The 15,625-nt window shown below is 43.2% G+C and overlaps 1 protein-coding gene across 2 annotated transcripts in view; it reads left to right on the top strand.

The window, feature by feature from the left end:
- KDR (kinase insert domain receptor) overlaps positions 1–15,300 on the top strand; it is a 32,055-nt gene extending 16,755 nt beyond the window's left edge. Inside the window, exons 20-30 of one of the 2 annotated variants that reach the window (XM_037382942.1) lie at positions 1,163–1,251; positions 2,984–3,140; positions 4,625–4,725; positions 6,050–6,172; positions 6,320–6,431; positions 6,822–6,921; positions 7,033–7,138; positions 9,018–9,169; positions 12,582–12,693; positions 12,781–12,869; positions 13,727–15,300. In XM_037382942.1, the coding sequence (XP_037238839.1) occupies positions 1,163–1,251; positions 2,984–3,140; positions 4,625–4,725; positions 6,050–6,172; positions 6,320–6,431; positions 6,822–6,921; positions 7,033–7,138; positions 9,018–9,169; positions 12,582–12,693; positions 12,781–12,869; positions 13,727–13,946 (1,361 nt within the window). In that variant the 3' untranslated portion in view covers positions 13,947–15,300. The remainder of the gene's footprint in view (positions 1–1,162; positions 1,252–2,983; positions 3,141–4,624; positions 4,726–6,049; positions 6,173–6,319; positions 6,432–6,821; positions 6,922–7,032; positions 7,139–9,017; positions 9,170–12,581; positions 12,694–12,780; positions 12,870–13,726) is intronic. The other variant, XM_037382952.1, reaches the window with a different exon arrangement.
- The last annotated feature ends 325 nt before the right edge of the window (positions 15,301–15,625 follow it).

The raw sequence follows: 15,625 nt of genomic DNA on the forward strand, positions 1-15,625 counted from the left end.
CAAAATCAAATGTTGGAAGAAATTCTTACTTTAAAAAAAATAAATTTCTGGTAAGTGTGAGCAGGTCCAGAGGTTGAATAAGGGCTCAGAAGCCCTGAGTTCTACATCCAGCTCCATCCCTTAGTTGTTCTATCACTTTGCTTTTCTGTACCTCAGATCCACTTTTATAGTGGACACCCCGCATGTGACAGACTTTGGGTCTGAGTCTAGCACCAGATTTAACAAACTGGCCTTATTCTTGTCTAACAAATGGCTACATTGCAACTGCAAGTTGTGACTTCCCTCACTCTCTTTGGATGGGCTGGGGGTGCCTCTGTGTGTGTGTGTAGGAGGGAAGACTGCACTTTGGAGTCCAGCTCTAGGTGGATGAACCTATTTTACTTTATAATCAGGGACAGATGTTTTGTTTAACAAATCCAGCACTGCACATTAATTTGGAAGAAATTCAATGTAAAGTAGTTCAGTAATGATTTTTCAGGGAAGCTGACTTGTTGGCTTGTTCTGGGATCAGAATTTAATTTGTCAAGTTCCTTAACAGAAGTGCAGTAGTTGAGGGAAACATAATCCATAAAATATTTCTTTCTTTGTTTATTCCACAATAAGATAGGGATGGCCAGTATCTGGAAGCTAGGATGGAAGTGTATCATTGTAGCGTATGCCTATATGAAGCAACCTGAGCATGAAATCCCACATTTGGACTGTACGTCAAGGAATCTGTGTCTGAAACCAAGATTCTTGTTTCAAATTTTTAGGACTTAAGCTGCATTTTAGGACTTAAAGTGCATTGATAATCTTGTGTGTACTTCATTGCAGATGAGGGGTTAATTGCACTGAAGTTCATTCAGATATGTATGTCACATCCTTACAATGTCAATTAGTGTGGGCAGTTATTAGCACTTTAAATATAAGCATACCAGTATACATTTTCACATATGAAATTAGGCCTGTGATTTTCAAATGTGCTTTCTTTTCCTTGCTTATACAGCAGAAAAGGAATTATTTCCCTGGTTTGATTAGGTATTTTTTTATTACCAGTATTTAAAAAAACCCTTGGATAGTAGAATGCTTTTTGAAACGTATGTATTTCTAGCCAAAAATTATGCTGTGAGATAAGGCGGGATATAAATGGTCTTTCTAAAGAATTGCTTTATGTGTTGTGCAGGCCCACTCATGGTGATTGTGGAATATTGCAAGTTCGGAAATCTGTCAGCTTACCTACGGAGCAAGAGGAGTGAATTTGTCCCGTACAAGGTAAGGAGTCAAGGCTGAGGCTGACAGTGTAACGTTTGATTCGGTGGGGTTTTTCTGTACACGATGTTTCTGTTTCTAGTGCAGACTGAAGTGTCAATCCTTGGGGACGTGGAATAGCTAGTACTTCTCACGGGAATAAGAGATGGCAAAGACATCAGAGGTCATCTAGTCTTTCCCCTGGCCCCTGCAATGTAGCTATTTTGTTATTGTTAGCTTAAAATGTGCAAAGGAACTGGGCTTCCACTATTTCCCTTGGCAGGTTATTCTATACTTGGCTGTATCTGTCAGGAAGTTTTTTCTGATTATCAGCCTGAATTTTTTCCTTTCTTAGTTAAGCTCCAGACCACCTTAAATAACTGCGCTCCCTGTTTAGTGTATACATCTATCAGATATCCATAAGCATCTTCTATCGTGTGATTATCCTTCCCACTGTCCCCTTGGCTCATTGCTGAACCAGGCTATACATTTTATTTGCTGTTAGTCATTTTGTATAATTGGTGTATCTCATGAGTTTAAGTTCAGCTTTTCACCTCCCAAACTTCTGCAAGGAGGAGCTCCATCACAGCACCCCCTTTCTGCACCCAGGTTTGAAAGGAGGGGGAGGATGGAGGCCGGCATTTTCAAATTCATTTCTGGACACCTTTGAGAGGGGGCCTGTTTTCTGGAGGGGGTTGTGAGGATCCATCCCCTCCAAGGATTGGATTGCTGAATGAGGATCATGGCTGTGTGTACCCAGTGCTGAGCATCATGCTCAGGACCCTACCTGTTTTCACCCACAGCCAAGAGGGAGGCCCCTGGGCTATGCTCCACCATGCTGGTAGACCTGAGTCTTCCCGCAGCTGCTTTGTTTAGATCAGAGCTCCTTCCAACTGCTTGTCAGTTCTCCAGGGGGTTATTTTTCCTTATTCTTGGAGTCATTGTTTACTATTTTATATTGGCAAAGACAACTTGCTGCATCTTCTTGTGAGGTACAAAGGATGAACAAATATTTGAGAGGCCTTGAAGGAAGAGGCAGGGTTTCATGAGGGTGCTGACCCTTGCTTATACAAGCAGTGAGGATGAGAATCAGTGACAGAAAAAACCAGCCCTGCCGGGGGAGAAAAGTCACCAAACTGAAGCAGGAGAAAATGGAAACACAGTGGAGGAAGCTTGTGGGGCTGGCATCCTCCCTAGAGGCATTCGGTGGCATAGAGGAAGAAGGAAATAAATCAGATTTTGAGGGCTGCTAGTGTTTTAGCCAAGCTAGAGGTTTAGCAGAAGGGCCTTTGCAGCAGCAAGATGGAAAGCCATAGTAGTACAGAGGGGCTTGAGTGTATGAGAGGGGGCTCAGCAGCATCCACGTGTGCTTCATGAGTGGGTGGGTACCAGGGGGCTGAGAAGGCCAGCTTCTCAGTGTGCATTTATTCCCCAGCATGTGGAGATGTTGCTGGGGGGTGGCTGGGAGGATGCTGGACTAGGCTAAAGCTGTGCTGTGGAGTGGCAACGGGTACTGGAGCTGGTGAGCACATGTGGCCATGGGTTGGGGTTTGCCAGTGCTGTCACCATGCCAGCCTGGTGCCCCAGCCAGAGCTGGCCTGGAGCAGAGTGGCCGATCATGCCAGTACTGGGCTGCCCTCCCTGCCTTCAGAGGGGCCCATGGCACAGACCATGCGGAGCGCCATTGCCTCTCCCAGGGAAGCTCCTGGCATGCTTTCTGCTTCTGATTTCTCCCACCCTCCCCTCACATTCCTAGACTAAAAGTGCCAGGTGTCGGCAGGGGAAGGAGAACTACGTCGGAGATGTCTCCGCAGACTTGAAGCGACGGTTGGACAGCATCACAAGCAGCCAGAGCTCAGCAAGCTCTGGCTTTGTGGAGGAGCGCTCCTTGAGTGACGTGGAAGAGGAGGATGGTAGGATATGTCTTTTCTTGGTATTAGAACAGCTGTCATTGGTGGCAGTGGCAGCTGATGAGGGACATTGGGGACTGTGTGATTGCCAAAGCTCCCTCAAAGCTTGTGCAGGGTGTTTCCTAGATAACCAAAGTTCCTAAGCTATGGTTATGTAGTTCACATCCCTAAACACTCAGCTGAGTCCCAGGTAATGTCCTATCTGAAAAGGTGGTATTTCTAGTGCACCGCCTTTTGGAGATCCCTCTGTTTAAATGTCCCAGTGTCTTCAGGGAAAATCGAAGAGCACAAACTCCAAAGGCAGTGCAGAGAGGGATGCGCCAGGGTGCTACCTGTATTTCCTCAGTGTTTATGCAGAAGTTAAATATCATGAAACCCCATCTGCTTCACTGCTTATTAGCAGAGAGGTTTATCTACCTTCCCTCTGTACAGGTGGTGTGTCAGGAACAGGAAACCTGAATTACCCAAAGCCTCTCTTGGATATACACACCATCTGCAGTAGTTTCACAGATGCATTTGCTGTGTTCTCCTTTGGCAGAGGTAGCACAAAGTGCTCAGTGCTGCCAACGTGTTTCAGAGACCACTAATTTCATCAAGCAGTGGGATCAGACAGGTCAGGAGGGAGGCTGTAGCTTAGTCGTCTGTACCTTGACTTCTACTAAAAATCATTTAATGCAAAGAAAAACATCAGTATGTTAGCAGGGAGGATGATGCGGTTTCAATGCGCTCCTAATAGGTAATGTCAGGCATGCACTTTATGCATTTCCACACCATTTTGGTCCTTTTCAGACCTCTCTAGTGTAAACACTGACCTTCTGAGCTGGCATGACGTAATAAGTATGTAGACCTAAAGCAGGTCTTGAGATGAGGGTTTTAGCCACCAGTGTTGTAGCTTGCAGTAGATTTCTTCTGAAAATCAAGAGCTAAGCAAAGTCATTGAGTTGTTTATTTCGGCAGGAACTAAATGCCTAGGTATCTTTGTTGGATACTTGAGTACATTATTCCTCCAGGTCACTAGAGGATGAGGGAAGGCTTCTTCTACCCTAAATTAGCAGGGCTTTTTGCCAAATTCAAGTCTTTCTCCCCATGACATATTCTTCCCCAACAAGGACTAGGTGGGGCCTCACTCTCATTGGTTTCCAAATTCATCTGCTGAAACCACAGCAAGCCTTTCCTGGCCTAGGAACTTGTGAGCTGAGGTTTGGTTGTTTTTCTTTCGTGACTGTTTTTCAAATCTTTCCACTGGTGAGAACTCTGGAAATAAGCAATGAGGCCTGAGGTATAACCCATCATCTTGAAGTTTATTTTGCACAGGGCTGATTTGGTGTAAAATGGGTTGTTAGTGATAATTATACAGCCAAAAAGGGACTCAGTTTGCTCCTCCAGTTCAATGTAGCATAAAATCAAGATGGACTTCTACCTAAGAAGCACTTATGGGTGAAATCAGTTTCAAAGGGCATGTTTGACCATCATCTGATTTTTTTCAGCTGGTTCTGAAGACCTTTGCAAGAACCCTTTGACCATGGAGGACCTCATCTGTTATAGTTTCCAGGTGGCGAGGGGGATGGAGTTTTTGGCTTCACGCAAAGTAAGGAACTTCTCTGGAAGAGTGGCATGTTATTTATTTGACTGTAGGAAATAGTGCTGTAGGTCTATAGAAGGAAACAGCATGTTCATCTCTGGACTAGCAGCCATCTGCAACACTTTCTTTTTGCCCTAAGACATAACAAATCATTAATACTGTAGAGTGAAACAGTCCATGCACTTATTGACACAAATGTTGGTGATCTGTATAGCGTTTGTGGGTCACCCTGGTTCATAGAAGAATGAGTAAGTAGTTGGAGGAGAGGAGCTGACTTACAAAGATGATTAAAGGAATTAAGGACAAATCCCTAGAAAGCAGAGCTAAACGAGAGTAAAGAAGTTTACTCTGAGGAGGGTGCCTATGTCTTGTGCAGTGGAATTGGAAGGGCAGTGTAAGGAGATGCAGTGTTCACCTGTGAAACTTCATGGATGACTCCTTGGAGAGTCCCTTGCCAAGGACACTCTGGCAGTCAATAGCAGCTCACCTGAACTTGGCCTTCGAGGAGTGCTTTTCTGCAGTTTGATCCTAAATATGTATAGCACATTTTTCAAAGGATGTAAATTCCAGCAAGAGCGAGGAATAGGTTGCAGTTGTAGAGAAACAAAAAGTACTTAGAAATGGGAAAAGGAAATAGAAGCGAGGAATACAACTGTGCTCTAGAGTGCAGGCGAGGTGTTCAAGAGCAGATTCCAGAGTCTTTTCTAAAAACATGCATTTGTCTGCATTTCATACATCCTGGTTGGTGTGTGTATGTATAAATATGTCTTCCCAGGTTCTGCACTTCCAGTCCGTACTAGAAGCAAATCTTCAGCCAGTTTCAGAGCCTGGCTTTTTACTTGAGTTTTGAGTCTTTGGGTTTTGGCTAAACTGTTGTTGTGAATAGGTAAAGGCATGAACTTTTCTGTCTGTAGTCAAGATTAGTTTGTGTTGGATCAAATCAGCATTTTAGCATGGTATGTTTTTCAGAGAGTGGAGTACACAGATTTGAATGAAGCTAAGTAAATCTAAAGGTAATCAGATCTGAACTTGTTTTGTGTCAGCTTCTTAGGATAATTAATTAGCTAACTTCAAAGGCCCTCTCTGCACAGTGGATAAACAGATGTATGTTTAGACTTGGGAACGCAAGTCTCCCTGAGCCAAATCAGTTGTGACCATCAAAAAAGCACTTAAAATCAGTAACTGTTGATGCTGAGGTTCCTTTTTCTTAAAAGGTTTTAAGAATTATCTGGCCTTTGGGCGTAGGAGAGCACATATGTGAAAGAGATCAGCCCTGTGGACAGAGCTGTGACGACAGGCGGCATATGAAGTTGTTTACTTCTCTTTGCAGTGCATCCACAGGGACCTGGCTGCTCGTAATATCCTCTTGTCAGACAATAACGTGGTCAAAATCTGTGATTTTGGCTTGGCTCGAGACATCTACAAAGACCCAGATTATGTCAGAAAAGGAGATGTAAGTTTCAGATTCTCTATTTGAGAGAGAATTAAGATGAAGTCATGACACGTTTTTGTTTGTTTGTTTTTTCACCTTAAATCACTTTGTGGAAACTCAGTGTTTTGCTAAACTATGATACCTTTTTGTTTATGGAAATGCTTTCAGGCCAGACTACCCCTGAAATGGATGGCACCAGAAACCATTTTTGATAGAGTATATACTATTCAGAGTGACGTATGGTCCTTTGGAGTTCTGCTATGGGAAATATTTTCATTAGGTGAGTCACCATAATTCTACCAAGCCATCTTAAATTTTAAACAACAAAGTCTGAAGAAAACAGTCACAGTGTTCTTGGATCCTCTAGCATATCTTTTTTTCACTTCTTGAAAATTTCCTGTTTATTTTCTCTATCAAAATAAAATAAATTTCCTTAAAAATGCAAATGTACGAACATGGACTTGAAACGCTTCTTCATACAATTTCAGTATGTGATGATGTGCCTCATTTACTCAATCAGTTGCTGTTTCCATCATAAATATAAATTGTTTGCACATCCAAATGTACTAAATTACCTTATTAACTCAGGCCATAGCGAATTATTTGTTTGAAAACCAATCCCAGAATTCAAGAGTCTAATGCATTACAGTTGCTGTTGCTGTCATTTTAGGCGCGTCGCCGTACCCTGGTGTGAAAATTGATGAGGAATTTTGCAGAAGACTGAAAGAAGGAACAAGAATGAGAGCACCAGACTATACAACACCAGAAATGTGAGAAATTGTTCTTCCAGCTGCACTCATTTACCCCACAATAATAGCGGATGCTGGAGCAAGCACCTGCTCGCACCTTGCTGGTATTTTACTGGGGTTTGTCCTTCCTAGGTACCAAACAATGCTGGATTGCTGGCATGGAGATCCTAAGCAGAGACCAACTTTTTCAGAGCTGGTGGAGCACCTGGGGAATTTACTGCAAGCCAATGTCCGTCAGGTACATGAGATGTATTCTCTGCTGAAACCCTCCTGTTTCGCCAGCCACCACAAAGTCTTGTAGTCAGGTACTGCCTGCTGGAGCTGTGAGGAGCCTGGGCTTCTGACACCACTCCCGTTACTGACTGGCAGTCGGGGCAACTTGCAGAGAAGGATGACTTGGTGGGCAGAAGAATGCAGAGGTCTGTTGTAAAAAAAAAAAGCCACTTTGCCCTGCCAGCAAGGGCTTCCCCTGACACCACTGATGAGCTTACTTAGCTGTCTTGCTGGGGAGTTGTTGGCACAGGCTCAGTTCCCTGCGGTGCTGATGATTTCTCTGCATACTGCAGAGGCATTTGGCAGGTAGCTCCTGTTGATCTTACTGTGCCAAAGACAGATACCTTAACATATGTGAGGACGTGGGTTGCAATGCCTTTAATGACTTCTGGAAAATGAGGATAAAGGCAGTTCGCTGCCTGTCAGCAGCTCCATGCAGAGAAGTATAAGATTTGTGTTGTGTGCAAGCACTATAGTAAGAGAGCCCACTGCATGCAGGTGGGGTACATGGGCCTCCCCCCCAGGTTCTCCATCTTGTGGCTCCCTCTTCATGTAGCATGGAGGTGGCCAAGGCCAGGGCAATAGATGTGAGCACACTGGGGGAAGGAGGCTGGATTTGGCCATGTGCTCTCCTATTAAACGAGTTGTCCCTTTCTGAGCTATTTGGTAATGATGGGAATTACCTGCCCTTCCAAACTATGTGTACATAAGGAAACTCAGAAAGGATAGCGTTTCTTCACTTTCCTAAAGAGCAGCTTGAATCTTATGTGTCACAGAATCACAGTCTGGCTGAGTTTGGAAGTGACCTCTGGAAGTCATCTGGTCCAACCTCACTGCTCAAGAAGGGCCACCTAGAGCTGGTTGCCCACTACCATGCCCATGCGGCTTTTGAGTATCTCCAAGTATGGAGACTCCACAACCTCTCTGGGCAACCCGTGCCAGCACTTGATCACCATCACAGCAAAAAAGTGTTTCCGTGTATGTTCAGAACATACTTTGTTTATATTTGCTCATAATCTAGTACGGTTGGATTTTTAGACCCTCTTGTCATGAATGGTAGTGTACTGTGACTATAAAAGACAAAACATGATTTGCTGTCTGATAACTAATAGCTAATTATGCATGTGTCATATTGTAATCTGAAAGGGGTAGATGAAAAAAATTAAATAAGAGGTGGAATCTACTAAAGATTTTCCTTTGGGACTGTAAATACATATGCAGTACCTAAGGATGCGTAATCCATTTTTTCTCTTTATACCTTAGAGCAAAAAGCAAACAAGTAGAAGAAATTTCTAAAAATGGTGTCCTTGTTATTCACATCAAATTAGATGCCAAAGTACAATAGAAATTTTCCTTTTCTGCTATCTTAATTTCATTTTTTTTCATTTACTTCTTATACTTAATTTAGCCTTTCTTACTCATACACTGTAGTCTAATTCAGTCTCAGTTTCAGTTTAAGTTAAAACTTTCAGTTTAAAGTTTCAGTTTATTTTTTTTCCTCAGGTTCATATTCTTTGTTTCATTGGGTTTTAAACATTACTAAAACCTACATTTTTTATTTCAAAGACATCAATAAAAAGTTCCATTTATACGTTATGCTACAATATGTCATATAAAAAAAAATCTCATTTTTTTTATCTAAAACTACTTGGCAGTGGTTCTTCTTAAGTTTCCTTCTTTTGGCGTAGCTGCTCCTGCAAAGGTGGTATAAGGTTTTATAGTTTAATGAAACTATAACTCAAGGTAGCACTGTGAGACTGATGCATTCTCCACATATGTATGTGTAGCTGTTTATTTATCTCAGCAGCCTAAATAATTTTTGTATTTTTTCACTGCATTTACAGGATGGTAAAGACTACGTTGTCCTTCCTTTGTCAGTATCACTGAATATGGAAGAGGATTCGGGTCTCTCTCTCCCAACTTCACCTGCTTCCTGTAGGGAGGAAGAGGAAGTCTGTGATCCTAAATTCCATTATGACAACACAGCAGGAATTAGGTATTTTATATGGTGGACATCCTACTGGGGCCTCTGGGCAGGTTTTGTTCATGCTGGGGGCAGGGAAAATGAAAGGAAGAGACTTCAGCTGCCTGGTCCATATTTAAATTTCTCCATAGGGATAAGAAGGAATCTGTAGTTTTTATAGGAAAAAAATAGTTTCTTACCTCCCCAAACACTAGTGGGTTTTTTGGGTCTTTTTTTTTGCTACCCTTTCAAGATTTGGTACTCTCACTCAAAAAAACCCCACAAGTTTGTTATTTAGTTCTCAAGAACCAGAATGAATAAAAAGTTTAACTGATCCAGTTCAGTTGTGTTCACACTCTTGTATTGCAGCTCCCTAAAATATTAATGGAGATAGATCTGTCATTGGATCGATTAGATCTGGCATTTCCCCTCCTGAAGTGAAATGTTGGTAAATAGGTCATGAATTGATAGCCAAGGGGAATGCAATCTAAATAGTGTTGTCACTGGTTTTTGTCCACTGCTTGCTTCTGGTGGGCTGCTGGTGCATCCACAATGGACCAATAGTGGTAGATGCTGCTGGGTGTCATGGCAGAAGTGACTTCCCTGATGAGGAAGGAATTTTTTTTTTTAAGTAGTGCTTATGTTGGACCTTGTGAGGACCTCAAGCAACATGAAAAAGAAGTATTTTCTCACCCAGTGCTGCCCAAGATCAAATTCAGCCACTTAGATGCTGGGAGCCCTGTGTTGCTTGTTGCAATTGTGGAAGAAGGAGTAGGATAGAAAGAGATGGATCCAGCCATCAGTGCAGAGATGGACTCTGCTGGCAGGTTTCATGTGGTTTCCACAAAGTGGAGCTCTCTCCCTCGCTGCTTGCATTATATCCACCAAACACAAAGAAAGTTCCCAATGATTTTGGGTACTGGAGCATGACATTTTTATGTGGTCCTGGCAAAGGCTAGGTAGGCACAGTGCATTTCACACTTCAGTTGAACTATGGTCCTAGAGCTGAACTCTCAACCCCATGTTTTAGTAGCGGGGCAGTCCAAAATATGAATATTTAGAAGACAAAAAAGCATGACGTAACACTGAAAACATCACAGTTATTTTCCACTTCTAATACTTCCTATTTGGCTTTCTTGGACCCCATTCCTGTTATGAACAAAAGTAAAATCTGTCAGCCTTTTAAAGAGACTTTGAACCTCTTCTGTCTTACAGTGTGACAGGGTTGTGAAAGCACTTGGGGAAACCATGCTAGGAGAGGCAAAGTGGGGAGCTTACGGCATACTTAGGGGCTTTGTTCTTCCGTCCTGGTAGCTGAAAATTATTTTGTAGGCATGGATCTTGCTATACATGTAGTAAAGATTGATTGATCTGTTCAGTAATGTCTTTTTCAGTCTTCATAAAAGTACTAAATACAATCTCTAAATCAAAACTGGAGGAGGAAAAGCAAGCCCAGGGAAATCGCAGAGAATATTAAAGAGTATTTAGATTATGAAGTAAATTAAAATCAGCAGAACCTCCTAATATCTGCCATATTTGACTTAGGAAACAGACAGACAGTTTCTGAACCTATAAAGGTTGTCATTAAGAACAGTCAGGTGAGGTAAAGAAGATTTAAGGAGGTGTGACGATAATGCCTTTTTCAGAAAGAACTAACCCTTAAATCAGGTTAACTTGAATCCTAGGAATGGTCCCAGAATAAACAATCAGATAAATAATGGTAAATGCCTGCAGGAAAATGAAGTAACTAAAAACGTCTGGCATGGATTTGTCAAGAGCAAATCAAGTCACACCAACCTAAGTTTCATTTTTAGGGAGGATAATTGGTCTGATGGATAGCAGGGAAGGTGGATTTTGATCTTCTGGGGGGTATTTTGGGGCCTTTTTTAATGGGACAGTCTGTTAGAAAATGTGAATGCGTGTCAGGAAATACTGTCAGGGTGGCATCAGCTGAGCCCTCACCACCACCAGGCAGGACGTGGGCTCCACGTGTGGCCTCTCTCTGCCTGCACACTCTTTCTGGTCGTGTTTGCAAGTAGCTTGGCTTAACCGGGAGGATCTAATTCATTGTAGCCTATGTAGGCTGACTCTTATCTGGGCTGAGCGAAGGCAGGACTCCCATACCCAGGAGGTCGTTCAGATCCACACCACCCTGGTAACTGTAGTCCTGGCCATGCAGTTCTGTGCCTGTGTGGGCAATTACATGCAAGCACATGGGGAGCTTTCAGACTAAGAAGGCAAGTTGTGGAATGAACTGCTCATTGTTCAAGGTCAGGTTGTCCAGGCGGGTAAGTGGGCTAGATTTTCCATTAGATGTTTTTGGCCCTGGAAGGGTTGCGGGGGGAAGTGAATACTCGCAGAGTAACAGGAGCAGAAGACATGGTCAGTGCAGACAGAGATCTTGAAAGAACTGGTTTTGTTAAGTCTAGGAAGAGAAAATTGAGAGGGAACATAGCAGCAGTTTTTGGTATAAGCAAAGTTGCTCGAAAGAGCGCGATAATTAAATATTCTGTGTCCCCAGCAACAGAAGAAATTTTATTTGCAGAAAATACTTGGGTTTAATATTTGAAAACCATTCTAAAGTGTGGTTGATCACCTGAGCAGGATACACAGGGAAATTGTAAAATTCCCGCCAGTTTAAGTAAATGTGGATTGGAGACAGGCAGGACTCAACATAGCTAGACTCAAATGCGAAATGGGATGAATAATGTTCTTAATTGCCTCCAGCTTTGAGCTTCAAGTGGATGCAGGTTTCTCTTCTAACTCCATGGCTTTTTCTTCAATAGCTGTTAGGAACAGAAATTTGTCCTGTTTAACTGGGGCAACATCCTTTTCATTCTGTATCCACTTAGACAGAAAGCTGAGGGTAGCTGTTTTGTTTACTGTATTGGTACCTCCATGAAAGTCAATTTTATTTCTTTGTCCAATTTTTTTTATGGATGTCATCCTGACCAGGCGGCTTCCTTTGGAGAAGAGCCTTCAACAGAGATGTAGCACTCCCTGTCCTGATCCCCATGGTTTAAGGGCAGCAGGCTGCTGAGTCTGCTGTTGTTGTCTTAAGTCCAACCAGGGGTCTCAGAAGTACAGTCCAAAGGAAGAGACACATGTCTGTGCTCCAGAATTCTCTGTGTATTATACTTCTAAGCAAAGCTTGCAGGAAGTGAAGCCCTCCAGTGTAACTGAGGAAAGGAACTGTTTTCTCAAAGCCATTTCTTAGGATTTGCTCAGAGATCACGGTTGTCAGGAGCAGAAGGTCAGAAACATGTCACTTTCTAGGCTGTTTGTCCTTTTCAATAAATAGATATTCTGAGGTTTGCATAATATGTTTTGACAAAGGGATTAACTTCTCTGCAGAGAGATAAAAGGATTCTGATATCATTGCACTGTTTGCAGCCAAGCTGTGGATAGTGGACACAAACCTTTTTTTGTTTTCTTTTCTTTTCAGTCAGTACCGGCAAGGTAGCAAAAGAAAAAGCCGCCCTGTGAGTGTGAAAACATTTGAAGATGTCCCTTTGGTAACCACAGTAAAAGTTGTTCAGGAGGTGAATTTGTTGTTTGTATGTCTTCTCCTTCTGTTTATGTCTTCCTTTCTTGGGTTTTGTTTTTATCCCTTGCCATTTAATGCATTTCTAACACCTTTGCAGGAAAACCAGACAGATAGTGGGATGGTTCTTGCATCTGAAGAGCTGAAGACATTGGAAGAGAGCGATAAACAAGTGAAAATACCTTTTAGGTAAGGCTCAGGCTGTGTGTATTGAATATGACCTTTTGCTTGCAGTATGTCAAAAGATTGATTGGTTTGTAAAAGTTTTTAGAAGAAAAAAATCTTTTCTTACTCTGTTTTTAAAAACACAAAGAAAAATTGTGCACTGTATGCCTGGTCATCGTCATTTAGTACCAGGGGAGGAGAAGTAATGCAGCTGTTGGAAGCATCAGCCAGCACTGTAGGAGGGACTTGTATTTATCAGCTGCAAAAGCATCAACCACCCCTTGAAGGAGCTGAACGGGTGCACACAATTGAGCATATTTGTGAAGGCCTGTCTGCAATGACAAAGAGCTCTTTTTTTTCCTTTTTCTTAAGCTGACTCTTGAGTCTTCAGGATGTACCTGGGTGTATTTTCAGAGCATTGTACAGGGGTTTCATTGTGCAGTTCACAGGAAGCACAGTGGCATTGGTGGAGCTGAAACCTCACGTATGCTCTCTGAGAGCTTCTCAGGATATATTTTTTCCAGGATAACTCCAGTGCAAAGAAAGGTATACTGCAGTTACAATTGCACCACAGCTGAAATCTGTGAAGCCTCTCAAATTTTTCTTTCCATTTAATCTGTGGTCACAGTCTTAACTCTTTGTATTGTCATAAGATTAAATATCCTTTTCATGCATTACTAAAGTTAGGGCATATGAACAGGTCTCTACTTACTATCAAATGCATGTTTAAAAAGGCTTGAAGGCAGTTTTGCTAAGTGCACCATTTTGCTTTGGTTGTTGCTGTGATGGAAAGCAGCTGCCGACCAGGAATCACCCACCTGCCCTCCAGAAGACCGTCTGTCTCCACAGCTCTCAGTCCTGTTTCTGCTTCTTTTTCACAGCACGCTGGTGCCCAGCAAGAGTAACGAGTCCGTCATGTCCGAAGCCTCCAACCAGACAAGCGGGTATCAGTCAGGGTACCATTCGGACGATATGGACACCACCGTCTACTCCAGCGAGGAGACTGAACTCTTGTGCGCCCGGGAGGCTTCGCCCCCATTCTGCCGCGCACACGGGCTGGCCTACGACGGGGCTGTGCCGCTTGCCTCCCCACCGCTCTAGGGCAAAGCCAGTGGCCCCGGGTCCCCCCGGGTTGTGCCTTCCTTGCCTGGGCTGGTGGTATTCAGGTTTGATGTATAGAAAGACGGCATCTGTGAGACTAAGACAAGATGTTTATTTTTCCTGAAGAGGATGTAGAAGCGTCTGGTAGCAAAACTATGCCGTGCCAGGCTGCAGGGCGCCTTCCTCGAGAGACACTGGGCGGCTGAGGGTGCAAAGCCCTGGCCGCAGCATGTGGTCTGTGCCGACCCGATGGCGGTGTGGTGGCCTTTGGGACCCCAGTGACATGCTAGGCATCTGCTTGATGCAGGCAGCAGCACGACGTTCAACTTAACTCTTTCCAGTTGTACGAAATAATGGCACAGCCTTGCTCTTTTTTCATTGTTTTTCCCCTTGTGGCTGGACTCCAGGAAGGAAACAGCACGGCACTGGCTTCTTGTTTCTCAGAGTTAGCCCCTGCTTGCACCTCTACAAACAAAAAAAGGAACCTCCAGCTCAAGGCTCTGGCACTTGCCAACAGCCTGAGACTAAATATAGGCTGGGCTAAATATAGGTGGGAGTGATGGTCTCTGTCCTTGGCAGAGAAGAGAAGCTGCTGTACCAGACCTCAGGAGCTGCATTTGCTTGCAAGACTTGTGCGGTGAGGCTGGTTAGTAGGAAGAAGGCAGAGCACCAAGCCAAGTGACAGGACATGGGTGCCAGGGGCATGCCTCACCTCTGAGGGTGGCTCTGGCCCTGTCCTCCCCAGCACCCTCGACCCATGCCAGGTGCCTACCTCCTTCTGAGCTAGCCTGAAACGGCTGCAGAAAATACACCCCTGCTCTGAATCACCACTGGGGCAGCCTCTACAACAGGTAGAAAAGGCAATGTAATCTACCTTAGGACTACGGGGAGCCCTGTGGTCCTGGTGGGACATCCTAAGGGCACCCTACCTTCTCATCTCATCCCCCTCCCTCAGATGTAGGTCTGACTCTTTCACTTTGCAAACTCAAAGTCTGTTTGCAATGGCAGAGATCTCCGTTGATGTGTTCTTGGGAATCCGTGACTGGTTTCATGGCAGCTCTGATCTTCTCTGAGTGGTGAGATTGTGCCTAGTTGTTGGACAACTTCTTACCTGTGTCCTTGTAGTCCCAGAGCTCTATTGATAGACACAGCACAGGCTACAAGATTTGAAAATGTAAAGCTATTTCTACTGAGTTCTTTTTTGTATTTTTATAATTATTATTTTTTTGTTTGTACTTACTATAATGTCAAATGCTGGGAACCATGAATATAAGGCATATACAGTATTTATAGCCTCTTTATGTAGAAATAAATGTAATATATTAAAATACAAATATATATATTATATAATGGATATTGTACTATTCACATTTTGTATCAGTGTTCTGTAGCATTACAAGGGTCACAATTTTTAATAGCTAAAACTTCACTTTATTAAAAGGGACTGGAAATTTAGAGGTGGGGGCTACAAGTGGATCTGTTTGCTTTTCTTGCATGTATTTTCTTATATCCTTTCTGTTGACAGGGAAGCTTATCATGTGCTACTTATTTGAAGTAATTGCATAAATAACTAGTTATTTATACCACTGTACAGGTCTATGAACATTTCTGTGGGTACTTATAGTAAACTTCAGTGATTTTTAGCAGTTCGCAGTAAGTGCCTTTAGAGAAATGGTCAG

The sequence above is a fragment of the Falco rusticolus genome, chromosome 1 (genome assembly GCF_015220075.1).
Source record: "Falco rusticolus isolate bFalRus1 chromosome 1, bFalRus1.pri, whole genome shotgun sequence".
Lineage (NCBI taxonomy): Eukaryota > Metazoa > Chordata > Aves > Falconiformes > Falconidae > Falco > Falco rusticolus.